This window comes from Physeter macrocephalus, chromosome 12 (genome assembly GCF_002837175.3).
Source record: "Physeter macrocephalus isolate SW-GA chromosome 12, ASM283717v5, whole genome shotgun sequence".
Classification (NCBI taxonomy): domain Eukaryota; kingdom Metazoa; phylum Chordata; class Mammalia; order Artiodactyla; family Physeteridae; genus Physeter; species Physeter macrocephalus.
This window is the reverse complement of record NC_041225.1, coordinates 54428129-54439682: the sequence shown is the minus strand read 5'-3', so window position 1 is coordinate 54439682 and position 11554 is coordinate 54428129. Positions and strand designations below refer to the sequence as shown.

Below are 11554 nucleotides of genomic sequence, written 5' to 3'. Positions count from 1 at the left end.
TCTGTTGTATATAAGTTCATTTGTATCACTTTGATGGGTTTTTTTGTTTGTTTTTTAGATTCCACATATAAGCAATATCATGTGATATTTGTCTTCCTCTGCCTGACTTCACTTAGTATGAAAATCTCTAGGTCCATCCATGTGGCTGCAAATGGCATGATTTCATTCTTTTTTATGGCTGAGTAATATTCCATTGTATATATATATACCACTTCCTTATCCATTCCTCTGTTGATGGACAATGAGGTTGCTTCCATGTCTTGGCTATTGTAAATAGTGCTGCTATGAACACTGAGGTGCACTGTATCTTTTCGAATTAGAGTTTTCTCTGGGTATATGCCCAGGAGTGGGATTGCTGGATCACATGGTAGCTCCATTTTTAGTTTTTGGGGGAACCTGCATACTGTTCTCCATAGTGGCTGTAATCATTCAAAGATATTAAAAAAAAAAAAAAAAGATGGGCTATGTTTGTAAAGAAGTTGTCAGAGGCCTGGAGAAATAGACATAAAGGAAGCCCCCAGGGGAAATTCTGCATATAATATTCTGCAGCATTATTGGGAATGGACTCATTCTGAGAATCTCAAAATTAGAAAGGATCTTAAGGGTGTCTACTTCAATCCCCATCAAATCCTAGACTCATATTTGCAACGTTTCCACCAAGTGGGCGTCCAGCCCTCTCTTGAATACTTCGTAGGATGGGGAACTCTCTAACTCCCATTCTTTGGACCACACGATTAGTATATCAGGATATATTAAGGCAAATCTTGTGGTTGTTTTCATCCTCTAGTCCTGGATCTGTCCCCTGGGACCACGCAGAGTGAATCCACCTTCCACTTATCTTCAGATATTTGAAGGCAGCTATGCCCCAAGCCTTCTCTGCTCTCAGCCAAGAAGTCCTTACTTCCTCAGCATTTTAAAGACTAATAATAATAAATTTCCTGTTTGGGGCTTACCTATGTAAGAGTAAATGCCTTATAAGTAAATATAAAAATAGCTGTTACTAAATATGATTGGGATGTGTGATAAAAGTCTGTCAAATTGGTACTTACAAGTTAAAATTTTTTTTCTGTAGCCAAGTAATATATTTTTAGTAGGTATGAACCAAATAAAGATTGGAGACTTTGGACTTGTAACATACCTGAAAAATGATGAAGCACGGACAAGTAAACAGGGAACTAAGCGATACATGAGCCCAGAACAGGTGAGGTCCCCTTCCTTTCTGTTGATATATATTTTTATCTCTTTCATTTTTTTAACTATAAAAATAATAGGCACCTCTCATAAAATTAAAACAGTACAGAAGTAAATAGAATAAAAATGGAAAACTCTCCTTACCCTTCCTTTCTACTCTTCTCACTAGAGTTTGTGGTTTATCCTTTTAGATCATTTTCTTTGAGTTATAAAAAAATACAGATACAAATATATATTTACAGACTTTTTACATAAAAACATACATAAATACATTTTACAAGATACTATAATGTTATTTTGTGACTTAATTCTTTTTACTCAACAGTGTATCATAATCTTTCCATAGCTGTACAAATAGATTTGACACATTATTTTTAACAAGTGTATTGTATGCCAAAGTATAGATATACCGGCACTCATTTAACTATTGCCTTATTGATGGGCATTTATTTAGGTTGTTTCCAACTTTTTTTTTTTTTTTTTTTTTTTGCGGTACGCGGGCCTCTCACTGTTGTGGCCTCTGCCGTTGCGGAGCACAGGCTCCGGACGCGCAGGCTCAGCGGCCATGGCTCACGGGCCCAGCCGCTCCGCGGCATGTGGGATCCTCCCAGACCGGGGCGCGAACCCGGTTCCCCTGCATCGGCAGGCGGACGCGCAACCACTGCGCCACCAGGGAAGCCCTAAAGTGTATTTTTTAATAAATTTATTTTTATTGCTACTTCTAACATACTGTGAATTTTATACCCAGATCAAAGACTAGGTGCCTTTTCATCCAAATGGAATACTGTGATAAAGGGACATTGGAGCAATGGATTAACAGTAGAAGAGGCAAGGAACAAGACAAATGTTTGGCTTTGGTATTCTTTGAACAAATAACAGAAGGAGTGCATTACATACATTCAAAACAGTTAATTCATAGAGACCTTAAGGTAAGTGGAAAAAGTACTTTGTTAGGAAATGATAAACATAATTTATTAATTTAAAAGTCTATCTTCTTTAGTTTTAGAATCGATTGACAGTCATGAGACAATAACATCTCTGATCCTCTAAAGTTAGAATGGATCTAGCACTTGCCCCAAATACCAATCTATAGAACCACTCAGAAGGTCTCCAGGGCTGTAAACTTATGGAGACACTGAGCTCCACAGGAAGAAGCTCATTCACTTCTGGTTCTATTTGTCATCCTGGCTGATAGTCACACCCCAGTTGTAAACACTAAGAGCTTTAGTATACTGAACATTTGTGCAAATAATTATTGTGACTGGCACAGCCAGCTGGCTGCTCGGTCCCTGCCTCTACTGCTTCTCAGGCTTGTCTGAGAGGCAGAAGGGACTCTGGTAACTGGCTTTGGGAACATGGTTCTCTTAACCTTTCAGTCATTACTCTTGAGGGCAGTCACAGTCACTAGGTCCAGAGTCTAGAATTTTCTTGGCATTTGGTTAGACATCTCTGCCCCATGATTGGAAAATTGCAGTAATCCAAACCTTGGAACATGTAGCATATCTTTGTATTTTCATTTTCTTCTGGCTTCCTATCTTCTTTTATGGTCTAGTTGAGCAGTTTTCCCATTTCCTCCTCAAAAATGAAAGAAGAGAGACAGAAGAGCTTTCAGTCTCTCCTCCATACTCTCCTCCCTGTGATTTGCCTACGCTTATCACAAACTGGCCATGCTGAATCCTGTCACTGAACCTTTGCTCATGTTCTTGCATTGGACACTCTCTGCCTGTCCCCTTTGGTCCCAATTCCTTTATGAGCCTTTCCCAGTCACTCTGGATCAGACAGAAGTACCTTGTCTATGTGGACCTTGGCTCTCTGCTTACCCCACCTGTCTAAAACAGCCAGGAATGAGAAGCAAAGCAAAAAGTTCCTTGAGAAAAATAAGCAACCATGTACATAGTTGTTTGTTTGGCCTAGGTGGAAAAAGATGGCCCTTAAGAGGTATTGCATCCTTGGTCTGCCCAGGGGCTGGATGTCTGGTGCCTTCATGTAGGAGTCCACCTGGTTCCAGTATCTTTTTTTTTTTTTTTTTGATGTTAGGGGTAGGAGTTTAATTAATTAATTTATTTATTTTTGCTGTGTTGGGTCTTCATTTCTGTGCGAGGGCTTTCTCTAGTTGTGGCAAGCGGGGGCCACTCTTCATCGCGGTGCACAGGCCTCTCACTATCGCGGCCTCTCCTGTTGCGGAGCACAGGCTCCAGACGCGCAGGCTCAGTAATTGTGGCACACGGGCCTACTTGCTCCGCGGCATGTGGGATCCTCCCAGACCAGGGCTCGAACCCGTGTCCCCTGCATTCGCAGGCAGATTCTCAACCACTGCGCCACCAGGGAAGCCCCCTAGTATCTTTTTTTAACAGTATCTGAAGGTGTTCTTTGAAGTTGGAATGATATAATGACTCTGTTCAAAAGGATACATTTAGAATGGCTGTACCTCCACTTCGAAATAAATCACAGAGTTAAATAAGAAATTAAGCACAATTATCTATTTATACAATCATTTGCAAATAAATTATCTACTTACACAGTCATTTCCTCTACTCAGCAGTTTGGGTGTTACCTCCCAGACCCTTGTCAGGATGAGTTAGTGAAATTCTGATCGGTGCTACCTTCTCCCAGCACCTGGTCTGCCAGTTCCCTCCTGTATTCCGCACAGCTTGTGCTCCGTGTGGGGGAGTGATCTTTTCTTGTGTCTGCAGAGAATGTTTGCTCTATGTCGGCAGGTGCTCAAAGGTCAAACTTTAATACTACTGAGGCTTCTTTCATCTTCTTCAACTTCCTAGCTTCACTGCTACAGTTACTGTTTTCTCATATCTGAGAGAAGGTATGAACAACGGTGCGCACCTTATTTTGTGATGCTTTGCAAAATACCTGCTACTGGTGGCTTTGCCAGAGAACGGTCTTTACTCAATAAAGCCCCTATTCTATAAAGTCGACCAGCATTTACCTTAAGAACCAGACCAAAAATGCTGGTGATGGACACAGAGGTTTGTGGAGTGAGGGCTTACGGCCTGAGGAGTTCAGTCCCCCAATAGGCCCAGGCCCCTCGGTCAGCCTCAGCCCTTATTCCTGTACCTCCTGGATAAAGTTTGCTCCTTTTTTTTTTTTTTGCCACACCTTGCGGCTTGTGGGATCTTAGTTCCCCGACGAGGGATCTAAACTGGGCCCCCTGCAGTGGAAGCTCAGAGTCCTAACCACTGAACCACCAGGGAATTCCCAGTTGGCACCCTTTTTTTTTTTCCCACCCTTTTTTATGTTCTACCATCCAACATTTTGCCTAGTCATACCATAACTGATTAGACAAAATGTGGCATCATGGTCTTTTTTCTTTTTAATGAACTATAAACAAGCAATCTAATATTTTTACTAGACAGTCCCATCCAGCTTATATATTTAGACAGTTTTGTAAATGCAACCTCCTATTTCTCAGAGTCAGGCTGTAGCCTTGTGTGGGACCAGCAGTTGTACTTGCACACCCAACATCTTCCTACACTGTAACTTGAATACAGCAGAGGCACATTTTCTCTCTACATCCCCACACGTCTACAGGTTTCCGTCCGTGTTACTGGCAGTAGGTTCCAATCTAACCATTAATTGTTCTAATCTAACTGCTGATTTCTGCATGGGCCTTTTCAGGCTGGTTCTTGGAAGCTGCTCTTTCAACCTGCTTGGGCTTATGGTCTCTTCTCTTTCAGTTTCTTTACTAGGCCCTCGCCTAAGTGTTGTCTCCTTGAGTCTGTGTGTGTGTGCGGATAGCCCAACATTGCATTGAAAGTAGCTTTCTCAAGAATGGCAAAATATTAATTTCCTCATCAACAACCTTCATGTTTTCATGGTCTTTAGAATATTGGTCAATACCTTCTACAAAGTTGTGGAATTGTCATTCGGTTCTTCCATTCCTTTTTTTTTTTTTTTTTTTTTCAATCTGCTTAAAGAATTACATGGAAAAAAAATATTTCAGTGCTAGTCATCAGCTTCCAGTTAATTTGATATGCCTTCAAAGATAGAGGGGGAACCTGCATACTGTTCTCCATAGTGGCTGTATCAATTCAAAGATATTAAAAAAAAAAAAAAAGATGGGCTATGTTTGTAAAGAAGTTGTCAGAGGCCTGGAGAAATAGACATAAAGGAAGCCCCCAGGGGAAATTCTGCATATAATATTCTGCAGCATTATTGGGAATGGACTCATTCTGAGAATCTCAAAATTAGAAAGGATCTTAAGGGTGTCTACTTCAATCCCCATCAAATCCTAGACTCATATTTGCAACGTTTCCACCAAGTGGGCGTCCAGCCCTCTCTTGAATACTTCGTAGGATGGGGAACTCTCTAACTCCCATTCTTTGGACCACACGATTAGTATATCAGGATATATTAAGGCAAATCTTGTGGTTGTTTTCATCCTCTAGTCCTGGATCTGTCCCCTGGGACCACGCAGAGTGAATCCACCTTCCACTTATCTTCAGATATTTGAAGGCAGCTATGCCCCAAGCCTTCTCTGCTCTCAGCCAAGAAGTCCTTACTTCCTCAGCATTTTAAAGACTAATAATAATAAATTTCCTGTTTGGGGCTTACCTATGTAAGAGTAAATGCCTTATAAGTAAATATAAAAATAGCTGTTACTAAATATGATTGGGATGTGTGATAAAAGTCTGTCAAATTGGTACTTACAAGTTAAAATTTTTTTTCTGTAGCCAAGTAATATATTTTTAGTAGGTATGAACCAAATAAAGATTGGAGACTTTGGACTTGTAACATACCTGAAAAATGATGAAGCACGGACAAGTAAACAGGGAACTAAGCGATACATGAGCCCAGAACAGGTGAGGTCCCCTTCCTTTCTGTTGATATATATTTTTATCTCTTTCATTTTTTTAACTATAAAAATAATAGGCACCTCTCATAAAATTAAAACAGTACAGAAGTAAATAGAATAAAAATGGAAAACTCTCCTTACCCTTCCTTTCTACTCTTCTCACTAGAGTTTGTGGTTTATCCTTTTAGATCATTTTCTTTGAGTTATAAAAAAATACAGATACAAATATATATTTACAGACTTTTTACATAAAAACATACATAAATACATTTTACAAGATACTATAATGTTATTTTGTGACTTAATTCTTTTTACTCAACAGTGTATCATAATCTTTCCATAGCTGTACAAATAGATTTGACACATTATTTTTAACAAGTGTATTGTATGCCAAAGTATAGATATACCGGCACTCATTTAACTATTGCCTTATTGATGGGCATTTATTTAGGTTGTTTCCAACTTTTTTTTTTTTTTTTTTTTTTTGCGGTACGCGGGCCTCTCACTGTTGGGGCCTCTGCCGTTGCGGAGCACAGGCTCCGGTAGAATGGCTGTACCTCCACTTCGAAATAAATCACAGAGTTAAATAAGAAATTAAGCACAATTATCTATTTATACAATCATTTGCAAATAAATTATCTACTTACACAGTCATTTCCTCTACTCAGCAGTTTGGGTGTTACCTCCCAGACCCTTGTCAGGATGAGTTAGTGAAATTCTGATCGGTGCTACCTTCTCCCAGCACCTGGTCTGCCAGTTCCCTCCTGTATTCCGCACAGCTTGTGCTCCGTGTGGGGGAGTGATCTTTTCTTGTGTCTGCAGAGAATGTTTGCTCTATGTCGGCAGGTGCTCAAAGGTCAAACTTTAATACTACTGAGGCTTCTTTCATCTTCTTCAACTTCCTAGCTTCACTGCTACAGTTACTGTTTTCTCATATCTGAGAGAAGGTATGAACAACGGTGCACACCTTATTTTGTGATGCTTTGCAAAATACCTGCTACTGGTGGCTTTGCCAGAGAACGGTCTTTACTCAATAAAGCCCCTATTCTATAAAGTCGACCAGCATTTACCTTAAGAACCAGACCAAAAATGCTGGTGATGGACACAGAGGTTTGTGGAGTGAGGGCTTACGGCCTGAGGAGTTCAGTCCCCCAATAGGCCCAGGCCCCTCGGTCAGCCTCAGCCCTTATTCCTGTACCTCCTGGATAAAGTTTGCTCCTTTTTTTTTTTTTTGCCACACCTTGCGGCTTGTGGGATCTTAGTTCCCCGACGAGGGATCTAAACTGGGCCCCCTGCAGTGGAAGCTCAGAGTCCTAACCACTGAACCACCAGGGAATTCCCAGTTGGCACCCTTTTTTTTTTTCCCACCCTTTTTTATGTTCTACCATCCAACATTTTGCCTAGTCATACCATAACTGATTAGACAAAATGTGGCATCATGGTCTTTTTTCTTTTTAATGAACTATAAACAAGCAATCTAATATTTTTACTAGACAGTCCCATCCAGCTTATATATTTAGACAGTTTTGTAAATGCAACCTCCTATTTCTCAGAGTCAGGCTGTAGCCTTGTGTGGGACCAGCAGTTGTACTTGCACACCCAACATCTTCCTACACTGTAACTTGAATACAGCAGAGGCACATTTTCTCTCTACATCCCCACACGTCTACAGGTTTCCGTCCGTGTTACTGGCAGTAGGTTCCAATCTAACCATTAATTGTTCTAATCTAACTGCTGATTTCTGCATGGGCCTTTTCAGGCTGGTTCTTGGAAGCTGCTCTTTCAACCTGCTTGGGCTTATGGTCTCTTCTCTTTCAGTTTCTTTACTAGGCCCTCGCCTAAGTGTTGTCTCCTTGAGTCTGTGTGTGTGTGCGGATAGCCCAACATTGCATTGAAAGTAGCTTTCTCAAGAATGGCAAAATATTAATTTCCTCATCAACAACCTTCATGTTTTCATGGTCTTTAGAATATTGGTCAATACCTTCTACAAAGTTGTGGAATTGTCATTCGGTTCTTCCATTCCTTTTTTTTTTTTTTTTTTTCAATCTGCTTAAAGAATTACATGGAAAAAAAATATTTCAGTGCTAGTCATCAGCTTCCAGTTAATTTGATATGCCTTCAAAGATAGAGGGGGAACCTGCATACTGTTCTCCATAGTGGCTGTATCAATTCAAAGATATTAAAAAAAAAAAAAAAGATGGGCTATGTTTGTAAAGAAGTTGTCAGAGGCCTGGAGAAATAGACATAAAGGAAGCCCCCAGGGGAAATTCTGCATATAATATTCTGCAGCATTATTGGGAATGGACTCATTCTGAGAATCTCAAAATTAGAAAGGATCTTAAGGGTGTCTACTTCAATCCCCATCAAATCCTAGACTCATATTTGCAACGTTTCCACCAAGTGGGCGTCCAGCCCTCTCTTGAATACTTCGTAGGATGGGGAACTCTCTAACTCCCATTCTTTGGACCACACGATTAGTATATCAGGATATATTAAGGCAAATCTTGTGGTTGTTTTCATCCTCTAGTCCTGGATCTGTCCCCTGGGACCACGCAGAGTGAATCCACCTTCCACTTATCTTCAGATATTTGAAGGCAGCTATGCCCCAAGCCTTCTCTGCTCTCAGCCAAGAAGTCCTTACTTCCTCAGCATTTTAAAGACTAATAATAATAAATTTCCTGTTTGGGGCTTACCTATGTAAGAGTAAATGCCTTATAAGTAAATATAAAAATAGCTGTTACTAAATATGATTGGGATGTGTGATAAAAGTCTGTCAAATTGGTACTTACAAGTTAAAATTTTTTTTCTGTAGCCAAGTAATATATTTTTAGTAGGTATGAACCAAATAAAGATTGGAGACTTTGGACTTGTAACATACCTGAAAAATGATGAAGCACGGACAAGTAAACAGGGAACTAAGCGATACATGAGCCCAGAACAGGTGAGGTCCCCTTCCTTTCTGTTGATATATATTTTTATCTCTTTCATTTTTTTAACTATAAAAATAATAGGCACCTCTCATAAAATTAAAACAGTACAGAAGTAAATAGAATAAAAATGGAAAACTCTCCTTACCCTTCCTTTCTACTCTTCTCACTAGAGTTTGTGGTTTATCCTTTTAGATAATTTTCTTTGAGTTATAAAAAAATACAGATACAAATATATATTTACAGACTTTTTACATAAAAACATACATAAATACATTTTACAAGATACTATAATGTTATTTTGTGACTTAATTCTTTTTACTCAACAGTGTATCATAATCTTTCCATAGCTGTACAAATAGATTTGACACATTATTTTTAACAAGTGTATTGTATGCCAAAGTATAGATATACCGGCACTCATTTAACTATTGCCTTATTGATGGGCATTTATTTAGGTTGTTTCCAACTTTTTTTTTTTTTTTTTTTTTTTGCGGTACGCGGGCCTCTCACTGTTGTGGCCTCTGCCGTTGCGGAGCACAGGCTCCGGACGCGCAGGCTCAGCGGCCATGGCTCACGGGCCCAGCCGCTCCGCGGCATGTGGGATCTTTCCGGACCGGGGCACGAACCCGTGTCCCCTGCATCGGCAGGTGGACTCTCAACCACTGCACCACCAGGGAAGCCCTATTTCCAACTTTTTACATTTATAGACATGTTATGTGTCTTCCTCCTTATCTTTGAGTCTAAAAACAAATATTTCGATGATAATCAATGATAGATTCTTTGAAGTGAAATTGTTGACTAGAATGACAGATGCAGTTCAAAGTTGATGCATACTATTAATGCATATATGTGGAACCTGGAAAAATGGTACAGATGAACTGGTTTGCAGGGCAGAAATAAAGACACCGATATAGAGAACAAATGTATGGACACCAAGGGGGGAAGTGGCGGGGGGTGGGATGAACTGGGAGATTGGGATTGATGTGTATATACTGATGTGTATAAAATAGATAACTAATAAGAACCTGCTGTATAAAAAATAGATAAAATACAAAAATTCAAAAAAAAATTGATACATGCTGTGAAATTGTCATTCAGAAAAAGTGACTCTAGTATGTTCTACTAATGTGTACGAGAATGCTGCCTCCTCCCTCACACTCTCAGTCAGACGGTGGAATTATCAGACTGCAGTTTTGGTCACTGAGATGAATGAGGTGTAGCTTGATCTTTTTTTATTTTTTTGGCTGCATTGGGTCTTCGTTGCTGCGTGCGGGCTTTCTCTAGTTGCAGTGAGCGGGGGCTACTCTTCGTTGCGGTGCACGGGCTTCTCATTGCGGTGGCTTCTCTTGTTGTGGAGCATGGGCTCCAGGCGCGCGGAATTCAGTAGTTGTGACACACGGGCTCAGTAGTTGTGGCGCACGAGCTTAGTTGCTCCGCGTCATGTGGGATCTTCCTGGAGCAGGGATCAAACCTGTGTCCCCTGCATTGGCAGGCGGATTCTTAACCACTGTGCCACCAGGGAAGTCCCTCAATACTTTCTTTATGGCTTCTGGGTTAATCATTTTTATTTTGGAGGTCCTTCCTACCACAAGATTATAAAAATATTTCGTGTTTTTATTGATACTTTAGCTGAATTAATTTTTGTATATATATGAAGGAGTATAACTTGATTTTTCCATGTGGGTATGAAACTGCCCCATCACCATGTATCAAATAGTTAATGATCTAAAATATTCTTTTAAGGAAAATTTGTAGAGACAAAAAGTAGAACAGAGGTTACCAGGGGCTGAGGGGAGAGAGGAATGGGAAGTTGTTGTTTAATGGGTACATTTTCTGTTTGGGATGATGAAAAAATTTCTGGAGATAGATAGTGGTGATGATTACGCAACATTGTGAAGGCATTTAATGCCACTAAACTGTACAAATGGAAATGGTTAAAATGGTAAATTTTATATATATATTTAACACAATATAAATATGCTATTTTATCATATATGAAATTCCCACACACTTATGGATCTGTTTCTGGACTCTATTTTGTCCAGTTGATTTATTTAATGTTTTTCCTCTTTAATATCATCCTGTTTAATTATTATAGCATTATAAAATGTTTTATATTTTAGCATTATAAAATTATTATAGCATTATATAATGTCCTGATAGATATCAGGACATTATTCTTCAATTAAAAAATGTTCTACCTTAAGCTTATACAGTGCTGTAGGTCAATTACATCTCAATGAAACTGGAAGAAAAAAATGTTCTTAGTGTTCACATTTACTATTCCAAATAAACTGTAACATCAGTTTGTCATGTTCCACAACTGGTGTTGATGTTTTGATAGCAATTGCATTATACTTAGGGATTCAATTAAGGGGAATTGACATCTTTATATATTTGAGACTTCTTCTCCAAGAAGTCTCCAAGAAATTGGTATATTTCTCCCAATTATTCAAATCCTCCTCAGTCAGCTTTTGCCAGGCTATGCTATGGTAACAAATGACACTGATTTCCTAGTGGCATACACCACACAAAAGGTTTATTTCTTTTTTTTTGCGGTACGTGGGCCTCTCACTGCTGTGGCCTCTCCCGTTGCGGAGCACAGGCTCCGGACGCGCAGGCTCAG

The 11554-nt window shown here is 39.6% G+C and overlaps 1 protein-coding gene across 1 annotated transcript in view; it reads left to right on the top strand.

The window, feature by feature from the left end:
• EIF2AK2 (eukaryotic translation initiation factor 2 alpha kinase 2) overlaps window positions 1–11554 on the top strand; it is a 43803-nt gene that overhangs the window by 26931 nt on the left and 5318 nt on the right. Inside the window, exons 15-16 of the mRNA XM_055089119.1 lie at window positions 1940–2120; window positions 5877–6005. Coding sequence (XP_054945094.1) covers window positions 1940–2120; window positions 5877–6005 — 310 coding nt within the window. The remainder of the gene's footprint in view (window positions 1–1939; window positions 2121–5876; window positions 6006–11554) is intronic.